Source organism: Hemitrygon akajei, chromosome 1, assembly GCF_048418815.1.
Source record: "Hemitrygon akajei chromosome 1, sHemAka1.3, whole genome shotgun sequence".
NCBI classification, from domain to species: domain Eukaryota; kingdom Metazoa; phylum Chordata; class Chondrichthyes; order Myliobatiformes; family Dasyatidae; genus Hemitrygon; species Hemitrygon akajei.
The window spans coordinates 45,695,877-45,720,324 of record NC_133124.1 but is presented as its reverse complement, the minus strand read 5'-3'; the positions used below and the strand labels follow the sequence as shown (position 1 = coordinate 45,720,324).

Sequence of the window (24,448 nt, the reverse complement as noted above, 5' to 3'; positions counted from 1 at the left end):
TGAGATTATTATTCTTGTTATTACATAATAATGACTTGGAATGGGCACCGAAAGCATAAATTGAAAGCCTGCAGATGATTTTAAACTGAAATGTGATAAGCAGAAGAACTGATAGTGACAATTCAGGAGGAGACAATTGAAAAAAAAAGCTGAAAACACTGGGAATTCTGCTCCCATGTATGTTGCACAATCTGAGTATATCTGACTTGCTCTGATTTTATTTCAGGAGAAGTTTTGGGACTCCTTGGACCATAGAGATAATCTAGATAGGTAGGGGCCAATAAGCCTGGCAACAGTGGAAGGGAAGTTAGTGGAAAGAATTCTTAGGGTTATGAGTCATGCACCTCTGGAAAAACTTGGCTTGATCAGGGACTGTCAGCATGGCTTTTTGCAAGGCAAATCACATTTTACAAACCTTACCAGTGCCTTATAAAGCACCAACATTACATCTTTGCTTTTATATTTTTATTTCCTATTCCTCTCAAAATGAACGCTAACATCACATTTGCTTCCTCACCACTGACTTACCCTGCAAGTTAACCTTTTTGATTCAGAACTGACTCGCCCATAGAAGTCTCACTGGGGATCTGTGATGAATGCCTTTCCTCAAGGATTGGTGTTGGGATCTCATGAAAATGTTTGAAAGTTTGATGATGACAACACAAAGATTGGTGAAGTTGTAGAGAGTGTCGACAGCTGTCAAGGGGTACAGCAGGATATAGGGAAACGACAGATGCAGCTTAATCTAAGGAAATGTGAGGTGCTGCACTTCCAAAGGTCAAATGAGTTAATGGCAGGACCTTTAATAGCACTGATGTACAGGGGAATCTTGGGGTTCAAGTACATAGCTCCCTTAATGTGACCAAGATATGAGTGACAAACAAAATGTTGGAGGAACTCAGCAAGTTAGCAGCATCTGTGGAGAGGAATAAACAGACAATGATTCAGGCCGAAACAATTCATTGGAAATAGCTTTATAAAATTTGGTTAAGCCACACTTGGAGTATTGTGTGCATTTCTGGTCACCCCAAAGGAGGCTTTAGAAAGTGTAAAGGATATGCTAACCAGTATCCTGCATAGATTAGGGGTTATGAGCTATAAGGAGAAGTTGGAATCATGGGCTGTTTTCTCTGGAGCAAAGAGGCTGAGTGGAACCCTTAGAAAAGTTTATAAAATTGAGGCATAGATAGTAGGGTAGGTTGCTAGAACATTTTCCTGGAGGTAAAAATGCCAAATAGTATGCACTAAATCTTCTCTCTCTCTCTCTTGCTTTGAAAGGAGATGTGCAGGCCAAGTGTTTTGTGTTTCTTTTTAAAACAGACTGTTATGTGCTTGGAATAGGCTGCCAGGGCCCTGTGAAAGCAGGTACGACAGTGGTGTATAAGAGGCCTTTTGGACAGACATGAATATGCAAGGAATGCAGGGATATGTATCATGAGCAGACAGAAGAGATCTAGCTAAACTTGGCGTCATGTTCAGCACAGACATCTGGGTCAGGTGATCATAATTTCAAGCCCCACTCAATCATTTGAGGATATTTCAATTCAGTAATGAGGGTGGCTGTACTGCTTGGCTTGTCTTCCTTTAGCTACAATATGTACCTTAGTTTGGCCATTCTGATGGTATAAAGGATCCTCTACCTCTTCAATGAAGAGGAGTATGTTCCTGGCATCTCAGCCAAGAGCTCAAAGCAGTGCACTGAAGAGGTAGCCCACACAAAAACAGAGCAAGTCCAAAAGATTATTAATACAGGTAACCAAAGATTTGATCAAAGAGGTACAAGAGAAAAGAGATGATACAGCAGAAGAACTGCTGCTTCACAGTACCAAAGATCAGGATTCAATCCTGACTCAAGCCTCAGGACTCACACCACCAAGTTCAGGATCAGTTATCTTCCCTCAACCATTATGCTCTAGAACCAATGGGGGCAACTTCACTCGTCCCATCACCGAAATGTTCCCACAACTCATGGACTTACTTTCAAGGGCTTTTCGTCTCATGTTCTGGATATTTATTGCTTACTTATTTATGATGATAATTTCTTCTTCTTGTATTTGCACACAGGTTAAAAGCCCAAGTTGATGCGGTCTTTCACTGATTCTATTATGTAGTTACTACTCTATTAAGGTACATATTGTACTTTGATAATAAATTTACTTTGGTGTTGGCTGCAGTCAGTTTACGTGGTCTCTGTAATTGCTCAAGTTTCCTCCAGGTGTTCCGGTTTCCTTCCACACTTGTGAATTAGTAGGTTAATAGACTATTATAAGTTGCTGTTAGTGAATGGTCTAATCTTGAGTTAATAAGATAGTCAGGAGAACAAAAATAATAAAGGATTAATGGAAGATTGATGTAACTAGGTTTTTGATGATAGGCCTGGATTTGGTGAGCTGAAGTCCTGATTTCTTGCTTGCCCTATGAGAATAATTAGTGAGAATTAAGGAGCATGTATCATCAAATGTGTAACCCAAATAGCAGAATGAAGAATATTTATGACGTACATATGTATCAAGCAAAATGAACACTGTTTTAAGAGTTGTGGAACTGTGGGATGTCCATGTTTCCAGGAATTAGAATTTAACATAATGATAACAATCTTAAAGTCAATAAACTAAGCACAGGCATCTAATATGAGCTGCAGACACAAATGAATTGGCTTTGGGATTTACCATAAAAATTACATCTCTGACTTCCCAGAGGTTTACAAGACTCGAACATTATTGAAAACTCCCAATGATAATTAATAATTTTAAAATATAATTCCTAGAAATGGGAATTCAATCCATTTACAAATGATATCCGCATTAAAAAGGGAACCAGGAGTGTATATAATACTCCTGATTTAATCTCAAAACAAAAAGTTTGCCAGGTATTGGTAAGAATAGTCTTGGTTACAAAATTTCCTCATTATCCTTTTCCACCATCACTGCATCAGCTTAAAATACTTACAAGTTTGATTTACAGGTAATGCATTTAAACAGAATGTTCTGAAGTTTCTCAAAATAAATTTATAATTCACATTTCTCAGCATTTATCACGCAGGAAGCTATAAAAAAAATGCAACTTTCCATTTTCTATTCCCAATTTTTACACTTCATCTTACCTCACTGGGAGAAACAGTTCCTGCTTCAGACCCTACAGCACGCAACTTCTACCAAGGAAATAAAAATGACATGTTTCGTATAAATTGGAATCCAAAGGAACATGCATTAAAACTTCAACTGCATGATAACAATCGCAGTTTTAAAATAAATGTATATATACTGCATCACTGCAGAGATAATCAGATGCTAATTTAAATCGTAAGAGTTACAAAATAAAACTTTTGCACAAAGCAATAATTAAAGAAATTTGTTTAAAAAAATGCCAAACTGAGGCCAGGATATTTAACAGCAAGTACAATATATCCATTTGTGATCTTTTATGTTTAAGTAGAAATAATGTACGGAAGTTACATATGCAATTAGTTAACAAAGTAAGAGAGCTCTTCCTGCAAGTACCAGAATCACTAAAATGTATACAATACGGCAATACAAATTATGCAAAATATCGATTAAAATAATAGGGAAAATTTTAAACTTAGTATAATTCTACCACTTAGTGATTATATATCATCTTGCTAACCTGCTGTGTAAAAATTGGGTATAGGTAATAAACTAACAGTGATACACTTCAGAAAAATATTAATTGACCGTGAAGACCTTCATCTTGGAATAGGATATTTGGGAGAATGAAGCCATGCAGAGCAACACAAAGCTTTCCAAAAACAGAGCAATGTTAGAGAAAAGACCTTGGCAGGAAGCGATATCCACTGAGGGTCTTTAGAGAACACTTGAACCTCAACAAGGACCTACGGGAAAGTGCAGGAGATTGGAGTTGAGAGGGATCAACCACAGTAGAATGAAAGAGCCCATTTCCGCTCCCACGTCTTATGAGCAATTCTTGAAAAAATAACACATAAATGAAATTATTTGTAAAGCAGAACTACCAAGAGCTACAACCACAAAGCATGGCAAAGGTAGCTTTGCCCATGCAAGGTAACCTCAGTTTTTTTATCATCTGTATTTTCCCATCCAGGGGATTAAATTATACCTTGGTTTAAAGTTCCATCACTCAGCCTCTCTATAGATGGTTTAATCTCATTCTCTCACTCATCTGCAACAAGTAGTTGTGACAGCACAAGAGTGAGGCTTTCGGGCTTCTCCATTTGCCACGTAGCCAAGTCCACAAGATCCAAATAAGGCAACATTCACACAAAATACAGCTAGTAGTGAAACTTGATACCAAGTCACACTTATTTCATTATGATAATCCTCTATCCCACTGGCTGAATAGTACCGTTGATGCAGTGAGTCATAGTACCATCTACTAAAGACTTGGCTCTTTCCTTCACCATGTCTCTCATTGTGTGCTTGCCAGGACCAATACAAAGAACATCATGGAGGACAGAATCACAACACATAGCCTGTTGGGGACACCAAACTCACTGTTTCTGTTTGGCGAGCCAGAGTAAGCCACCATTCCCTTCACCACCGTTATCTAGAGAATATGGGTCTTCCAACCCTCTCTTGGTTCAACATGATAAACAACAAGCCTACTCAAGAAAGACTTTAATAGCTGGTTAAGTTTCACCATAGACAGAGCATTTGACAAGATTTTCACAGCTGAAATGCTAGCAAAAGCATAGACCATACAGCATAGGAACAGAGTTAAGCCATTTTCAATTCGAGTCTGCCCCACCATTGGATCATGGCATATTTATTTTCCCTTTCACCCTCATTCTCCTACCTTCTCCTCATAACCTTTGATACCCTTATTAAGAACCTATTCACCTCCAATTTAAATATATCCAATAACTTAGCCTCCACAAACATCTGTGATAATAAATTCCACAAATTCACTACACTCTGGCTGAAGAAATTCTCATTTCTGTTCTAGAAGGATGTCCTGTATCAAAGATTCAAACTTAGAAGGATATTCAAAATGAATCATTCTTTATTTTATAAGCACTACAAAACACTAAAGACTGCAGGTGCTGGAAATCTGATAGAAAAACATACTGACTGACATGACAGGTTGTTGCTTCAGTTGAGAGAAAAATTAAGACCTGTAAACTAGAGAGTATTTGTATGGTGATGCAAATATAAAATTGGGAACAAAGGGAAAGGAATAAAATTTCCTGGAAGGGCAAGACACGGAAGACTGCATTTGCTAGAAATCTTCTTAAAAAAAAGTCAGCAATAAGAGCATTAATGTTACATATTGATAACCTTCCAAGAGAATTATGAAATAAAGTAATTTCACAGGTAGGTAGCATCAAAGAGAGGTTTTGTCACATCAGTCATAAATCAGAGTTGACTGATAATAGCTGGTAGGTGATTGGTGAAGATTATACAGGACAAATTTCCAGCATCTGAAGAATTTTGTGTCCTTGGTGTTATATTTCAAATTTGCTGGAGGTGGCACAAACACTACAAATGATAAGGTCAACATCTCTACTCATTTCCTCTGAACATCTTGTCCGTTCTCCTGTTTTAGTTTTGAGCTGAAACAATTGCTTCCCCACAATCAATCCATAAGCAAATCTGATCCCTAAGCAACCCTGATAGACTTCTGAGCTGAAACAAGTGCTTCTCCTTCTCCCTACAATCAATCCATTAGCAAATGATAGTCTCACTGTTTTCACTCTGAGTTTATTTCTTCCTGCTCTGAATCTTTCCTTTCATCTTGCCTAATATCTTCACACCTATAACAGTTTCCTCATCCCAACCAGTTTATTTTCACCATGGATATTCAATTTCACTTATCTCCATCCCTCAAGTGAGTAACTCAAGGTCTCATCACTTTATCCTGGAAAAGAGCCTCACCTCACTCTTCTCCACTACTACCAATCTCCTTAGTAACACTGAACTTATTTGCACATCAAAGAACTTCTCCTTTGACTCTATGAAATATGTAGTAATGGGAACACACATGGGTACAAGCTATGTAATATCTGTTCCTTTGTATAATGGACAGAATAGCCATTTTACTCCTGTATAGGCCCCTCTATTAGTTTGTCCCCAGTACATTAGCAACTGCATTTGAGCTGCTTCCTGCACTCACACAGGATTCACAATTTCATTATCTCAGCCATATATTTCCACTCTAATTTCACTTTCACGTCATGCACCTAATTTTTTTTAAATCATCCTCTCTACTTCTATCTCAATTTGCAATCAATTCATATAATAAGCCTAGACTCTCACAGCCATCTTGACGCTGCCATGTGTCACCCAGCTTCTCACGAGAACACAATTCCTTATAATGCTATAACTGTTCCGATTACTATATCTTCCAAACCTGTGCCTCCGAGATGGTTTTTTCCCTAACCATGCTTCATGAAACTTGCAACCATGCTGGTTCCATTATCCTCACTTCAACTCTACACCTCACTCCTCCCACTCAGACTAGGTATTCCCTAATCTTCACCACCTACACTACCAGCCTCCACATGGCATCTACAATTTCAATGTTAGTTCCCATCTCCCTCCTTCCCATTTAGCATTTCAGAAACCATTCCCACTGCAAGTATCTTGCTCACTCTAAGTTCCTTTTCTCAGTGCACAGCAAAAGACCACAAGGCTATAAAACACAGGAGCAGAATTAGGCTATTCGACCCATCAAGACTGCTCCGCCATTCCACCATGACCCTATTCCCCTGCATCCTCCCCATAATCTTTGACACCCTTACTGATTAAGATCCTATGAACCTCTGCTTTAAGTAAACCCAATGACTTGGCCTCCACAGCAATCTGCGGCAGTGAGTTGCACAGATTCACCACTCTCCAGTTAAAGAAATTCCTCCTCATCTCTGCTCTAATGAGATATTTGTCTATTCTGAGGTTGTGACTTCTGGTGCTAGACACACATGCTCTCCACGTCCACTCTACCCAGGCCTATCAATGTTCAATAACTTTCTATGAGATCCTCTCATTTTTCTAAACTCCAGGGAGTACAAGCTCAGAGCCATCAAACGCTCCTCATACATTAACCCTGTCATTCCCAGGCCATTCTCATTCATCTCCTCTGGACCCTCCCGAATGGCAACACATTCTTTTTTGGGCCCAAAGTTGCTAACAGTTCTCTGACTAATGCCTTATAAAGCCTCAGAACGCCATATCAAGACTGGACAGAGATCATCAACCGATGACTGAATTTCTATTCCCCCCAGATGCTGCCTGACCCATGTATTTCATTCAGATGTGCAACTGCAGTTTTATAAGTCAGCTCCACCATTAGCTGTTTTTTCTAGTTTTCATTCAGTTTTATTTCACTGCAATTAGTAAGCCTTCCTTTCTGAGCCAACATCATCACCTCATGGCCAGTCTCTCCCTTCCTATCATGGGCATTTTCTTTTAACATACCACAATTCACTTTCTTTACAACTTAAACATTTAAACTTTTTCTGCTATAATGAAAGGTCATCTACTTGACATACTAATTCTGTTTTGTTCTCTACAGATGCTGCCAACATTTGAGTATTTCTTGTAGCCTTAAAGACATTCAGTGGTTGCAGATAGAAAGGACTTGGAAGCACATAAACAGAGGGTTATTAAAATGGCAATTGCACTACATAGCAACAGGATGCCCAACAGCAAGAAAATAGCATAGACCATAAATATTAGGGCAGGTCTGAAGTACTTGGATATGCCATCATTTTAAATACACTCAAACACAACCAGAACCACTCCAGCTAAAGCCATTTCTGGGATCTCCCACCATAGCAGCTCCAATGAAATCAATAGGAAGAAACAGTTATCCACAAGATGAGGATTTTTAAAAAAGCATCCTTACTTTTTGATAGCACTTGAGTGTTTCTGAACATTTGGAATAGCGGAAGAATTCACTTTCATTATAAACATCAGCTTTGACAGACAATGAGCATGGGGATTGGCTTCACCCCCTATTAAAGGCATCCCTGGAGCTACGCGCAGAGGGGCCTTGCAGTTCTCTTTGGCTGGGAGCCAGCAGAAGCAGACTGCCCAGGCTCTATGCTGGACCTCAGATCATGGCTTAGAAACAAACAATGAGCAAGCTCAAGCAACCTGCTAATTAGCAGGATATTCAGCCAAACTTCTCTAAGACTGCAGGTTTCTTAAGGAAAGATAGGAAAGACACCACACAAGATCAGCATTCAGAGACAGAACTGTATATGCTAATAGAACTAACGAATGTAAGCATATTGATAAGAGACTGAATAAAAAAGAGTAAGCAGTGTTATTTTCGAAAAGCAAGAAGAGGATAAGACAGCCAAAAATTAGTAAAGTACAAAGAAATATATCATTTAGCTACACAAGCTGTTCATTATTTAACTAAACCTTTGCTAATAAACTTATTCCAAAATACTCTTTGTGCTACTTTGTTTACACTTTACGTTAACAAAATATTCTCAAATTTGAAAGCTGAACCATCATCAACTGTTGCCTGCCAGATAGTTCCAAACTTCCATTCTATTTTTACAAGAATTAGCTCCCAACTTCAGTCCTGAAGGGCATAGTTTGAATTTTTAGCCCATGATGACTGGAAATAAACTTGACTCTTAACCACCTTACAGGTCCCCTTTAGTACCTGATCAGTGAACAAAGTAAGTCTTTAATCCTTTGTTCCTAGGAATAGAGCTTTAGTTTTCATAATTCCCCCAACACAATTAATCTATGGTATTATTCTGGTTAATTATTGCAGAGAACTTCCACGAATAGTGTATTTTTCTTAAGCTACAGTGAACTAAACTACTCTTAGCACTAAACAATATGATTAACCAAGGGTTATAAAGCTGTAGTAGCATTTCTGTCCCTTCGATTCTAGAAGACCTACAGTGCCTTGAACAAGTATTCAGCCCCCACAACTCTTTTCACATTTAATGTCTCATTTTCTAAGTTTAAAATAAATTGAAGTAGGATTTTTGGAGCTAATCCACAGAACATTGTGCATCATGTCAAATCAAAAGAAAAATTCCAAAACCTGTCAACAATTTATGGAAATTGAAAATCACAATTGAGGCTGAAAAAGTATTCATACCCTCCATAATAACACTAACTTTGCTCAGATGCAATATTACCTTACCAACTCACCCAAATTGGAGGATCACCAGTTTTCAATTAATTCAAAGGGAATAAATACTTCCTTTCTCTGTAAGGTCCAACAGTATGAGTTTCAACAGACCAAACAAAAGTGAAGACAAAGGAGCATTTAACACAAGTCAGGGAATTTGTATTGCTCATGTGGTTCCATTGTTTAAAAAGGGTCCTGAGAGTAAACCTAACAATTATAGGCCTGTCAGTTTGACGTCAGAGGTGGGTAAATTAATGGAAAGTATTCTTAGAGATGGTATATATAATTATCTGGATAGACAGGGTCTGATTAGGAACAGTCAACATGGATTTGTGCGTGGAAGGTCATGTTTGACAAATCTTATTGAATTTTTTGAAGAGGTTACTAGGAAAGTTGACGAGGGTAAAGCAGTGGATGTTGTCTATATGGACTTCAGCAAGGCCTCTGACAAGGTTCTGCACGGAAGGTTAGTTAGGCTCAATCGTTAGGTATTAATATTGAAGTAGTAAAATGGATTCAACAGTGGCTGGGTGGGAGATGCCAGAGAGTAGTGGTGGATAACTGATTGTCAGGTTGGAGGCCAGTGACTAGTGGTGTGCCTCAGGGATCTGTACTGGGTCCAATGTTGTTTGTCATATACATTAATGATCTGGATGATGGGGTGGTAAATTGGATTAGTAAGTATGCAGATGATACTAAGGTAGGTGGCGTTGTGGATAATGAAGTAGGTTTTCAAAGCTTGCAGAGAGATTTAGGCCAGTTAGAAGAGTGGGCTGAACGATGGCAGATGGAGTTCAATGCTGATAAGTGTGAGGTGCTACATTTTGGTAGGAATAATCCAAATAGGACATGCATGGTAAATGGTAGGGCATTGAAGAATGCAGTAGAACAGAGTGATCTAGGAATAATGGTGCATAGTTCCCTGAAGGTGGAATCTCATGTGGATAAAGTGGTAAAGAAAGCTTTTGGTATGTTGGCCTTTATAAATCAGAGCATTGAGTATAGGAGTTGGGATGTAATGTTAAAATTGTACAAGGCATTGGTAAGGCCGAATTTGGAGTATTGTGTACAGTTCTGGTTACCGAATTATAGGAAAGATGTCAACAAAATAGAGAGTACCAAGAAGATTTACTAGAATGTTACCTGGGTTTCAACACCCAAGTTACAGGGAAAGGTTGAACAAGTTAGGTCTTTATTCTTTGGAGCCTAGAAGGTCGAGGGGGGACTTGATAGAGGTATTTAAAATTATGAGGGGGATAGATAGAGTTGACGTGGATAGGCTTTTCCATTGAGAGTAGGGGAGATTCAAACAAGAGGACATGAGTTGAGAGTTAGGGGGCAAAAGTTTAAGGGTAACACGAGGGGGAATTTCTTTACTCAGAGAGTGATAGCTGTGTGGAATGAGTTTCCAGTAGAAGTGGTAGACTGGCAGGTTCAGTATTGTCATTTAAAGTAAAATTGGATAGGTATATGGACAGGAAAGGAATGGAGGGTTATGGGCTGAGTGCGGGTCAGTGGGACTAGGTGAGAGTAAGTGTTTGGCACGGACTAGAAGGGCCGAGATGGCCTGTTTCCCTGCTGTAATTGTTATATGGTTATATGGAAATGATACTAGATTAGCACAAATCTGAGGAAGGGTACAAGACCGTCTCAATGACGCTGAACATACCTCACAGCTCAGTGCAGCCCATTGGGAAAATGTGGGGTAAAAAATGAAACCACAGCCACACTGCCCTAGGTCAAGCTGCCCCACCAAACTGAGTCACTGGAGAAGAATGGAACTTGTAAGAGAGGCTACTGTGATGCCAACAGTTACTGAGAGGGAGCTGCAGGTGAATAGCTGTAACTGGAGATGAAATTCATGGCTCCAGAATCTCCAAAGCCTTGCATAAAGAGTACTTATGAAAGAATGACAAGGAAGAAGCCCTGAAAAAAAAACCCAGCTCATCTTTGCCTGTCAAGACTTTGCAAAGTATCACTTAAATGATACTGTAAAGATGTGAAGGAGGTCTTGTATTTGAATGAGACTAAAGTGAAACTTTTTGGCCTCAACACTGAGCAGTATATGTGGCATAAATTTAATACTGCACATCAGCCAGATAACACCATCCCTACTGTAAAGTATGGTGGAGATAGCATCATGCTTTGGGAATGCTTTTTAGCAGCAGGGTCTAGAAATCTGGTCAGGTTTGATGGGAAATTTTGCTAAATAGAGAGATCCTGGATAAAAACATGCTAGCCTCTGCCAGAAAGCTTAAACTGGGGAGGAAGTTCACCTTTCGGTAGAACAATGGCTGAAAGCACACTGCCAAAGCAACCCACACAAAATGCTGGTGGAACGCAGACCAAGCAACATCCACAGGAAATGATCCATAGCATCATTTGGGAAATGATGTGGGGGTGGGATGAAGCTAAGAGCTGGAAAGGTGATTGGCGAAAGTGATACAGAGCTGGAGAAGGGAAAGGATCATGGGACAGGAGGCCTTGGGAGAAAGAAAGGGGGAGGGGAGCACCAGAGGGAGATGGAGAACAGGCAGAGTGATGGGCAGAGAGAGAAAAAAAACAAAGGGTGGGAATAAATAAATCAGGGATGGGGTAAGAAGGGGAGGAGGGGCATTAACGAAAGTTAGATAAATCAATGTTTGTGCCATCAGGCCTCCAACCTGAGTGTTCCTCCATCTCTTGGCTTCACCCCACCCCCTCCAGTCTTCTCCTATCATTCTGGATTTCCCCCTCCCCCTCCTACTTTCAAATCTCTATCTTTTCTTTCAGTTAGTTCTGACGAAGGGTCTCTGCCCGAAACATCAAAAGTGCTTCTTCCTATAGATGCTGCCTGGCCTGCTGCGTTCCACCAGCAGTTTGCGTGTGTTGCTTGAATTTCCAGCATCTGCAGATTTCCTCGTGTTTGCCAGAGCAACCATGCTGTGGCAATAAAGAAAACCAGTTGTCCAGTCAAAGTCCTGACCTTAACCTGAACAAATATCTCTGGCAAGACCTGAAGATTGCTGTCTACCACCACTCCCCAGACAATCTGGCACAGCTTGAGCAACTTTGCAAGGAGGAATGAGCAAATGTAGCTCCATCACATTGTGCAAAGCTAACAGACATCCAAAAAGGCTAATAGCTGTAATAGCTGTGAGAGGTGGTTCAACTATGTACTGAGCAAAGGGGATGAATACATTTGAACTGGTGACATTTCAGTTTTTCTGCTTTACAATTTTCCCTGTTTTTCGGGCTCTATTCTGAACAAGGAGCAAAGTGATTCACAAATAAAAATTCTCCATTAAGTTGATCAAAATCTTAGGTGTAATACTCATTTATGTGGGAAAAATAGGGCTGGAGGCTGAATACTTTGACAAGGCACATCTGCTCATCCCATTTTACTTTTACTGTCATTTCTGTTACAATGATGGTCACCCAGAATTGCCTGAACTTTTACTGCTGCAGTCTTTCATGACAATGTATTCTGTTTCATCCTTTTAAGACTGAAGTGGACGTCTTTATCAAAATACATTTACCACAAAAATTCAATCTCTGTGAGAAGCCATTCAATTAAGATATTTAACTTAGATAATGGGATAGAAACTATGAATAGTAAAAAGTTAAGGCCTCAAATTGTTGCAGATAAAACTGCAATCTGCAAATTAAACTGCCTGTTTATCAATGTCTTTGTCTCCTCAGGCAGTTAATTTCCCAACGTGTTTAATGACTTGCCTCCAGCTTTTGCTAACAGTACTTTATTAAATGCTTTCCACAGACTCATATAAAGGGAATCACTGAACATTTTTTTCCCAAATTAACCACCATTTCAAGGAAAAATGCAAGGTATGACTTTACCTTTGTTTATCTAAGGTTGCTCTTTCATTTTATAAATTTAAATACTTCAGTAGATTAAACCACAATTTTCAAAATATACTATTACATTATTTGTAATCAATTTTTAATCTATAAATTGGTATTTATTTAACCTGCAAGGGATGCCAGTTTTCCAGATTCAAATTCTAACAAGTTCTAGCTAAAACGTGTTTGCTTTCATGGGGGCTACATCTTGCAGGATGCAAGTCATCTGGGTCAGTGGACTAATCAGCTTTCAGTCCCATTCATTTCCCAAATACCAGTTCTCATTAATATTCAGTATTAATGGAATGCTTGTAATATCGTCTACAATAAAGATAAATGCAGAGTATTTAACTCCTGATTTTCTTTCTGCCCATATCAATTTTCCCAGCCTCATTCTCTGAGGAATTGATTACTTGGACCCTATAAACTCAGACTTATTGTGCTTTTTTATATCCCTCATTGCTTCCCTACACTTTCTTTCTGAAGACTTATTTTGGTTCTTCTTTATTCTAAATTTATCCCAATCTATAGGTCTATCTATAAATTTTGCCGCATTTTTTGTGGTTCACCTTTCCACTTTATACCCTTATTGACTCTCTTGGTTAGTCATAGTTGGTGTCTCTCTCTCCCTCTCTCTCAAGAGTATGTCTTCTTTATTGGGATACAGTTTTGCTGAGTTCCTTGAATTATCTTCTTAAACAATTACCATTCCTTGCCTAGTGTTTTTCCTACTCGTCTACTGGCCCACTCCACCCCGAGTTGTTTGTAACATCCTTTACATGAGTCAAAATATAAGTATAAATCTTCAAGTATAAAATGAAGATTTCAGAATGGTCAAGCATATTGCAGTTGACTTATGCTATTACATTCACCAACTGCATCTGTAATATCTTGCAAAAATGGAAACAGTACTGTCATTCAGCCCACTTCAATATCCTTCAGTGTAAATGTACTCATGAGCCAATCTACTGCTTGCATCAAAGACATTACAATGCTAAAATGAAGCTTCATTGTTCAACTTAATTTATGCAAGTTTAAAGGAAAGTTACCTGGGAACTCAACTGAGTTTTAATCCAGTTGAAATAATAGTTCAGATCACTTCCTTCCATCAATTCACGGCCCCAAGCAGCCAACTTCGCTATGATTCTTGCTGCCTGTGGACACAAAACGCAAAACTTCTCTCACTACATTTGGAATCTCTGAAAACCTAAACCACCTTAGCAACTGAAGACACATTTTAAAAGCAATCAACAAGACCACAAAATGGGAGTGCCAAAATTTGTTCTGGCAACAGTTAACTTGTCTATTTACTCTTAATGACATCATTTTTATGTAGGCAGGCTAATACAACAAATATCATAATTATATTAATAATTTCCTGTTAATATAGCAGAGCAAGAGGCTACTAGTGAAAGCAAGAAGAAATTTGAAAGCAAAAAGTCATGTCCAGAAGTTGATCTGAAATGATGAATACCAAGTCACTTTTTATTGTCATTTCGACCATGACTGCGGGTACAGTACACAGTAAAACCAAGACAACGTTTTTCAGGACCAGGGTGCTAAATGAAACAGTACAAAAACTACACTGAACTATGTAAAAACAACACAGACAAAAAAAAACACTAGACTACAGACCTACCCAGGACTGCATAAAGTGCACAAAACAGTGCAGGCATTACAATAAATAATAAACAAGACAATAGGCACAGTAGAGGGCAGTAAGTTGGTTTCAGTCCAGACTCTGGGTATTGAGGCGTCTGATAACTTGGGGGAAGAAACTGTTATATAGTCTGGTCGTGACAGCCCGAATGCTTCGGTGCCTTTTCCCAGATGGCAGGAGGGAGAAGAGTTTGTATGAGGGGTGTGTGGGCTCCTTCATAATGCCGATTTCTTTGCGGATGCAGCGTATGGTGTAAATGTCTGTAATGGCGGGAAGAGAGACCCCAATGATCTTTCTCAGCTGACCTCACTATCCGCTGCAGGGTCTTGCGATCCGAGATGGTGCAATTTCTGAACCAGGCAGTGATGCAGCTGCTCAGGATGCTCTTAATACAACTCCTGTGGAATGTGGTGAGGATGGGGGGGGTGGGTGGGAGATGGACTTTCCTCAGCCTTCGCAGAAAGTAGAGACGCTGCTGGGCTTTCTTTGCTATGGAGCTGGTGTTGAGGGACCAGGTGAGATTCTCCGTCAGGTGAACACCAAGAAATCTGGTGCTCTTAACGATCTCTACCGAGGAGCTGTCGATGTTCAGTGGAGAGTGGTCGCTCCGTGCCCTCCTAAAGTCAAAAACCATCTCTTTTGTTTTGTTCACATTCAGAGACAGGTTGTTGGCTCTGCACCAGTCCGTTAGCCGCTGCACCTTCTCTGTGTATGCTGACTCGTCGTTCTTGCTGATGAGACCCACCACGGTCGTGTGTTGGGTCTCATCAGCAATGTAAACTAGCTTTTCTGCAAATTGTTTCTACTTAACTCCAAAACAATTGTGCTTTCTGCAGATATTTTAAAACTGACAATTTGTTGCAGATGTTCAAAAAATGAGTTAACGCCATACCAAAAAAATGGCTGAATACCTTCTACAAAACAAGCGAAAGAACCTGCTTCTGAAGTGCACTTAATGAAATACAAATATTACTGTAACTTAACAAGGAGTTACATCTTGTTATCAAAAATAAAACCCTAGGAATCATGAGAGAAATTACGTGTGAGCTGACAAAAGAAAAAGAGAAGGTAAATCAGGAAAATAAATGGAGAGAACTCGAAGGAAGAAAACAGTGAGCTGCAATCAGCACGAGAGATCATTTGTTGGTGATGCAGCGCAAGTTTAAAGAGAGTTTGGGTGGTTTCGAGACTTTTCAGTGTGCTATAATCATAATGCACTCGAAACGGGCCAATAAAAAGTGAGATGCAAGTGGAGCAGCCATTGTGAGAGAGGCCAGGCTCTGGCTCAACAAGCTTAGGCAAGAATAAGTTTGGGCAAGCACAGGAGGATGTTCAAACTAAATTTCTAGTAAGTTTATTTTTTCTGTTAGGACATAGCTGGGATGCCAAGAATAAGTCCAGTTAGTGGTATGTTCCTTGTGCGAGATACGGGAGCTTCAGTCTCTGATAACTACAGCGACATGAAATGCACCGTGCTGTTGCTCAGTAGATACCCTTTTAATGAACTGGAGATACAGCTCATATGGGAAAATCAGAAGGTGTTAGATAAGATCTACAGGGAGGTAGTCACCCCTAAGTTGCAGGAGGCAGGTACCTGAAAGATACACCCAGCTGTTATGTTGCCAACAAGGAACCAGGGCCAGGATCAGATCCACAGCATTCGAAAAGAGAGAGGATGAACAGCCAGAAGACGTGGTACATGTTGGTACCAACAGCACAAGAAGGGACAGTCCTGAAGAAAGAACATAGGGATTTTTTTTTTCCTTACAGAAACATCTGATTGATGCTAAGCTAGGGCACACCATCAGTGATGTCACCCGGGGTTGTCAGGCGTTTCAGCCTGTGCCCGAGCAGCAGCCCATGGGTCTGCCCTCTTTATCCAGAGCCATCTTGACATTCTCTCTGCTGCATCTGTGGTGGTAGAAATGGCTCTCCTTCTCTCCCCCGTGATTCCAAATGCAGTGTATACTTTGCAGAGCGACTGGCCCACAAAACCATGACACCCGACCTCCACGGGCCAACACTTTGCTCTCCAGTCTCTTCTTTGGCAGTTGTTCTTCAGATCTTTATACTTGGCTCTTTTCCGCTCGCAGGCCTCCTGCATGCGTTCTTCCCACGGCACGGTAAGCTCAAGCATAAGAGCGTGCTTCAATGAGTTGGACAACAACACAATGTCGGGCTGCAATGTAGTCTCTGTGATGTGGGGAGGGAACTGCAGCTGTTTTAGCTTCCAGTCCTGTGCAGTGAAGAGCAACCTGGTTGCTTTCTGGTGTTCTGTTGGTCTTTCCCCTTCTCTGACAAAGCAGACGGTATTCTTGACTGGCCTTGTTTTCTGGCAGATGTTAAGGGTGCTGCAGATTGTCTCAGTAGTTGTCCGGAGGACCTGGTCATGCCGCTACCAATAACGGCCATCGGCCAGAAAAGCAGCTCAGAATATGCTCTAGCATACCAGTCTTCTCACAGAGGGGGCAAGCTGGTCGTTCTGCAAGGCCCCAGCAGTGCAGCTTGGATGGGCTAGGAAGGACGTCATAAACAGGCTGGATAAGGAACTTGATGTGGTGTGGATCCACCTTCCAGAGATCGTCCCATGTGATCTTTCGCTCGATCACCTGCTGTTTCATTGCCACTGCTCTACTGGTCCTCTCCTCCTCCACAGCTGCCCCTACTTTATTCTGGACCAGTCCGCAACACTCTTTCCCTTGTACTTTGTCAAAATGGGGGACTTCAAGCCTTCCAAGTCCAATTCTTCCCTTGGCGACTGCCCCCACCAGCACTTTGTGGCGCAGTCGCGCCTCAGCTTCTTCCACTGCAGCCTCTGCTCGCCACTTTCTTCCCGTTCTCACTGTCACTCTCGCTCCGGCAACCTCTGGATCTGAAGATTCCCGGAACTGCAGCACCTCTCCTGCTCGCAAAACCTTGAACTCCTGCTCGATGGATTTCAGGGGGAGCCTCAGTTTGCAGTCATTCCCGTACAGAGCGATGCTGCTGATGTTCCTTGGTAAACTCAGCCATCTTCGCAGGAACCGGCTGACTACCCTCTCTAATTCAGCAGCAGTGGGAATTGGAAACTCACAGAGAAGCAGTGGCCAGAGGATTCTTGGTAATATACCGTGCTGGTAAATCCATGCCTTAAACCACCCTGGAAGGCCAGTCTCGTCAACCTCTTGCAACCATTGTTTAAATTCCCCACAGGTGTTTCTTATTGCCACCTTATCTCTGAGTGTTGCATCAAACATCTTCCCAAGACTTTTGACAGGGTTCTCTGTGATGGTAGGAATTGGAATGTCCTCAATAGAGAAACAAAATTTCTCCTGTACTCTCCCCCTTCTTCAGCACTACAGATCTTGATTCTGCAGGCTTAAAGGACATCCTTGCCCACCTCATCAACCTTTCCAGCCCATTAAGAATCTACCTAGCACCAGGCACCGACTCCGTAGTGATAGTCAGATCATCCACGAAGGCTCGTATTGGCAGTTGGCGGATCTCAGATCTTGATTTCAAGCCTCGACACTCTGGCTCTTCAGATTATACCAGCATGTTCATTGCCAGGGTGAAAAAGATGACTGAAATGGTGCAGCCTGTGATGATACCAATCTCCAGACTGCACCAGTCTGATGGTGGAATTAGGTGGAAAGCTGAAAAGCATGACCTCCAGGTAGTCATCTCTGGATTGAGCCTGTGGAATGAGCCAGTGAGGGTAAGAACAGAATGATTTGGTGCATGGGGCAGGGTTTTAGAGTCCTGGATCACTATAATCTCTTCTAGGAAAGATATGACCTGTACAAAAAGGCCAGGTTACACTTGAACCAAAGGGGTGACCAATATCCTTGTGGGTATGTTTCCTGGAGCTGTTGGGGAGGGTTTGAACTAATTAGGCAGGGGGATGGGAACCAGAGTGATAGGGCAGAGAATGGGGCAGTTAGTATACAACTAGCTGCAGTGTGTTGTGAGACGGTGAAGGACAGGCAGATGATAGGGCAAAATTGAAGTCAGTGGGAAGAGTTAAGGTAGAGCCAAAAATCAAAAAGGGTAATGAATAAACGACTGAAGGCATTATATTTGAATGCACGCAGTGTAAGGAATAATTTCTATGATCTTGTAGCACAGTTAGAGATTGGTAGGTATGATGTAGGTATCGCTGAGTCATGGCTGAAAGAAGATCATAATTGAGAACTTAGCATCCAAGGTTACATATTGTGTCAGAAGGATAGGCAGGTAGGCAGAAGGGGTGGGGAGGCTCCATTGCTTAAGAAAAATTAAATCAAATCCTTAGAAGGAGATGACATAGCATCAGAAAATGTAGAATCCTTGGTGATAGAGTTAAGAAACTGCCAGGGTAAAAAGAGCCTGATGGAAGTTACATACAGCCCTCCAACAGTAGCCTGAATGTGGGCTACTAATTGCAACTCAAGATAGAAAAGACATGAAAAAGGGCAACGTTGTGATGGTCAAGGGGATTTCAAAATGCATTACATTTGGAAAAATCAGATTGGTGCTGGATCCCAAGAGAGGGAATTTGTAGAATGCCCATGAGATGGCTTTTTCAGAGCAGCTTGAGGTTGAGCCCACCAGGGGAAACGATTGGTGTTGAGTAATGACCCAGGGCATGCCCTTTCCTCACTGTTACCTTCACGTAGGAGATACAGAAGCCTGAAGAAACACACTCAGTGATTCAGGAACAGCTTCTTCCCCTCTGCCATCTGATTCCTAAATGGACATTGAATCTTTGGACACTACCTCACTTTTTTTTAATATACAGTATTTCTGTTGTTGCACATGTTAAAAAAATCTATTCAATATACGTAATTGATTTTCTTGTTTATTTATTATTATGTTTTATATTATTTATTTTTTTCTCTCTGTTAGATTATGTATTGCATTGAACTGCAGCTGCTAAATTAATAAATTTCACGTCACTTGCTGGTGATAATTAATCTGATTCTGATTGATTCTGATTAGGAAGCTTAAGATAAAGGAACTCTTGGGAGACACTGATCATTACATGATCGATTTCACCCTGCAATTTGAGAGGGAGAAGATAAAGTAAAATGTATCAGTATTACAGTGGAGTAAAGGGAATTACAGAGGCATGAGAGAGGAGGGGGCCAAAGTTGATTGGGAGAGGACACTATCAGGGATGACAGCAGAACAGCAATGGCTGGAGTTTCTGTGAGCAATTCAGAAGGCGCAGAAAAGATGCATCCCAAAGAGAGTGGATGCCAGAAGTTCTATCCACTTTCCCAAAGATGAAGTATAACTCATCTCCTTCTACCTTAGGCCACAAACTTATCAAACACCCATCTGTGGATACTTTCTGGAGGTCCAAGATCCATATGCTCCACGACCGCTGGACTAAGTGTGTAAATGTAGGAGGGGACTATGTTGAAAAATAAATGTGCTAGGTTTTCTAAAATTGGCTTCTTCTAACTTAGGCCACGAACATATCAATCACCACTCGTACGTGTAATGCCTTGATTAAGATTTCTACTGCTCTGCTGTAGGTATTTCATTTTAGCAGTTCTCTGTAAAAGCAGCATGTTCTGCTTGTTGAATATTTTGGTTTTAGCTGAAGATAAGAAGACCTGCAGTTCAACTTACGAATGTAATGTCAGCCAATCAGGATGGTGGGATCTGGAGACAGTTCTTGAGAGAGTGGGCAAAGAGAGTTTTGTGACAGACAAAAGTCTGGTTTGGGGTCTGTTGGCAGGAGCTGAGAAGTGGGACAGAAGGGAAGATGCAGCAGAATGCTGTTGGAAGGAAAGTCCCTCTTGCAAGAAATGCAAATAAACGGCTCCGAGGAGGAAAGACAATACTTCTGAAAGAGAGAGCCAGTTCGCTCGAGATAAGGAAGTTCGAAAATGTGGTGGGTGCTTTTATGAAGACCGTGGGTCCAGCGTGTGATTAAGAGATACATCCCTGAATACCCAGTTTAGGAAGAGATGAGTTCCAATGGTTACATGCACATTGGACTGGTTTAAATGTAATAGGCCTGCTTTTATTTTTCCTAGTAACTGTTTGATAAAGCTGAAATTAGTAAATATACTTACATTTATAATTCTATGCGGAGTATGACCTGTTAATTATTGCCGACCAATAATTATATATAGGCAGTATTTACAAAGCATTCACTCAAATTGAGGTTTCTTTAATAATCGGAACATAAAGACATTCCTGTTTGGTTGAACCCCAAATCATAACGACCCTAGACATCTATTCTTTATGAAACGTCACCTCATCATTGCAGAGTCACGTGGGGGTTAGCAGTGTAGTTAACGAGCCAAGTTTGCATACAAACCCAGTGAGGGGGGTACATACATCAATGATTTTGATGAATGAGTGACAGATTTGTGGCCAAGTTTGCAGATGATACGGAGGTAGGTGGAGGGGCAGGGAGTGCTGAGGAAGCAGGAAGTCTGCACAAGGACTTAAACAGAGAATGGGCAAAGAAGAGGCAGTTGGAATACAGTGCAGGGAAGTGCATATCATGTGCTTTGATAGAAAGAATAAGGGCATAGACTATTGTCTAAATGGGGAGAAAATTCCTAAATTCTGATGCGCAAAGGGAGTCTTGTGCAGGATTCCCTAAAGATTAACTTACAGGTTGAGTCAGTGGTAAGAAAGGCAAATGCAACGTTAGCATTCAGCTCAAGAGGACTGGTATACTTAAGTAAGACATTCTATTACAGGAAAGATACTAGCATGGATAGAAGATTGGCTGACAGGCAGGAAACATAAAGTGGGAATATAGGGGGCCTTGCCTGGTTGGCTGCTGGTCAACCTAGGAATGCTGAGATTTTATAAGGCATTGGTCAGACTACACTTGGAGCATTGAGAGATTTGGGCCACCTCTCAAAAAAAGAGATGAACTGGCATTGAAGAAGATCCAGAGGAGGATCAAGAGAATTATCCCAAGGATGAAAGTGGGTAGCAGAGCAGCGTTTGATGACTCAGGGCTGGAGTTTAGAGGAATGATGGGGGATCTCATTGAAATCTATGGAATATTAAAAGGCCTAGACAAAGTGGAGAAGATGTTTCCTATGGTGGAGGAATCTAGGTCCAGAGGACACAGCCTCAGAATAGAGGGACATCTATTTAGAACAGAAATGAGGAAAAAATGTATTTAGCCAGAGTGTGGGGAATCTGTGAAATGCACCAAAACAGACAGCTGTTCAGGCCAGGTCATTGGGTATATTTAAGATAGATGATGACAAGTTCTTCATTAATCAGGGTGTCAAAGGTTACGAAAAGAAGGCAGGAGAATGAGTTTGATGGATGATGAATCAGCCATAATGTAATGATGGAGCAGATTCAAAAGGCCAAATGGCCTAATTCTGCTCATTTGGCTTATGGAAACAAAAGCTTCCCAGAATGTATGCCAGAAACAAGACCTTCAAGAAAAAAGATAAAATTTCTATCTTTCAGAATGTGAACAATCTTCCAAGCAAATGGCAGTTTGTTTTTATAATTTAAAACAGGAAGCTGCTGATGCTCTAACTTTTGCATAAGAACACTGCCCATCATTTATCCAAATACTTTTTGTTCTTCAAGCCAACACTATACAAATAATTTAAAATAATTATATGTATTGAAGCCTCCTCTCCTCCTGATTTTTCTTAATTATTACTTAGAGTTCAGCATCATGTCCTTTCAATTTACCAACCAGTAAAAATAAATGTTCAATGAAACTCATTTATATTACTTAATTTGCTGGTATATCCTTTAATTTCCTAACCCTGGCTTGCTACTATTATGGTAACTTTTCTATTACTTTAATGGTATCTAGATTTATAGGGAGTGAAGCAGCTGGAGGAACCTGGATATTATGGTACAGCCAAATATAGTAGCATAACCATTCCCACCACAATGTCATTAGCACTGGGGAAGTGTTAAGGGTTGCTTCCAGGGACAGTTGCCAGACAAACAGGATCATTGGACAGCTAATGATCTCTGGAATGGGGGTTATTTCTGAAGCACTGTTCCCTCTACGCTGCACAGTAACAGAAATGCTCCCACGCATAACTTCTGTTGCTGTGCAGCTGAACTTTTCTTTTATATAAAGTTTTATTAACTGCAGCATAGTTTTCAGACTGTTTAAAAATTCCTGCTCAGAGCAATGGTTAGTCCATGTAACTAGAAACATAGAAAACCTATAGCACAATACAGGCCCTTCGGCCCACAAAGCTGTGCCGAACATGTCCTTACCTTAGGCCTAGGCCTAAGCCTTACCTAGGCCTTACCCATAGCCCACTATTTTTCTAAGCTCCATGTATCTATCCAGGAGACTCTTAAAAGACCCTATCGCATCCGCCTCCACTGCCGCCGCCAGCAGCCCATTCCACACACTCACCACTCTCTGCATAAACCACTGACATCTCCTCTGTACCTACCTCCAAGCATCTTAAAACTATGCCCTCTTGTGCTAGTCATTTCAACCCTGGGGAAAAGCCTCTGACTATCCGCACGATCAATGCCTCTCACCATCTTGTACACCTCTATCAGGTCACCTCTCATCCTCCATCACTCCAAGGAGAAAAGGCCAAGTTCACTCAACCTATTCTCATAAGGCATGCTGCCCAATCCAGGTAACTGTAAAATAAAATCGGGGGCACATTGTTTTGAAGTATCAGCACAAGCTTCTGTGCTCAATTATCTTAAATGGAACAAACTCAACCAACATCTCAGACAGATGACAAATCTAGCATTTCCTCAAACTGACTGCTGTAATAAGTCACATTTACAAATTTATTCTGACTAATCACAGACAGCTTTTGTGGAAAAAGTAAACAGATCAACTTGACATATGGATTACAAATGCAAATTGTCTTGCCTGTCCTCTCTGAATTGCTAGGTATCTCCATCGTTCTGCTTTCATTTCTGTACTACAGATTGAATTCATCTGTCGCCAAAGTACTGAACATCTCCTGTTACTTTTAATCATTTACAGTGCAGTTGATAAAATTGAAGAGATTTCATTTATGTTTGTTTGATTTATAAATTTATTACTGGTGGAGCAGCTGGATACATCCTCCCCCTGTGGGAATCATTTTGCATTCATTGAATGGATAGCTTACTAATTCTGTTTCCACTTTCTTAGGGAAGATTGGCTTCTGGAAAACCGGCTAAAAATTAAGTGTCAAGATGCACCAAGTTAATTTGCCTGGCTTGTCTAATGAATCAATTTGACATGTTTCAAGCCAATTATTTTTTATTAAAAACATCCAAGGATAATGTGAGCATTTCTCATGTCTGTCCACAGTAGAAGATATAGAAACTGCAGGTGAAGATGGGTTTCCAATTACTAACTTCAAACTAGGATAAGCTGTTTCGGAGACCTACTGGTTTTTCCAAACGGATCTGCACAACACCATATAAACCTCAAATATAAAAGAATTTTCAAGGAGATCAAGCCCCTATAGTTTGTGTTGATTGTTCAAGTCATACAAGTGGGTACACTGGAGTCATGCAAGAAGTTCATCTAACACAAAGCCTTCCTATACTGGATATAAAATAACTTAAGCAAGGCAAAATTATGAAAGACAAAAAAAAATCAACTCGCAAGTTCTCAAATCTAATATTTGGGAACAACTTCTCAACAGAAATGGTATAACTCTTCTTACTCACCATATGAACAGTAAATAGGTCCTGTCGATTTAACATCGGTAAGAAGTAGGACCAAGCAGTGTTCTTAGTTTTTTTGGCGTAATCAAAGAAAATGTTGACTCGTTGATGGTTTTCCTGTTTAAAGTGAGCACTATACCATTAATGCCATGAAATATTTACTTTCAAAGTGAAAATGATTTATATATTCTCTATATCTTGTTTAAACTGTTGACAAAACACACTCAGCATACATCT

General features: G+C 40.6%; 1 protein-coding gene across 3 annotated transcripts in view; it reads right to left on the bottom strand.

Moving 5' to 3' along the window:
- Positions 1-24,448, bottom strand: part of atp6v1h (ATPase H+ transporting V1 subunit H) — an 85,070-nt gene that overhangs the window by 36,154 nt on the left and 24,468 nt on the right. The window contains exons 5-8 of one of the 3 annotated variants that reach the window (XM_073042412.1): positions 24,215-24,328; positions 13,983-14,087; positions 3,791-3,850; positions 3,104-3,151 (exon numbers count right to left, since the gene is read on the bottom strand). In XM_073042412.1, coding sequence (XP_072898513.1) covers positions 3,104-3,151; positions 3,791-3,850; positions 13,983-14,087; positions 24,215-24,328 — 327 coding nt within the window. The remainder of the gene's footprint in view (positions 1-3,103; positions 3,152-3,790; positions 3,851-13,982; positions 14,088-24,214; positions 24,329-24,448) is intronic. The other 2 variants (XM_073042421.1, XM_073042430.1) reach the window with 2 other exon arrangements.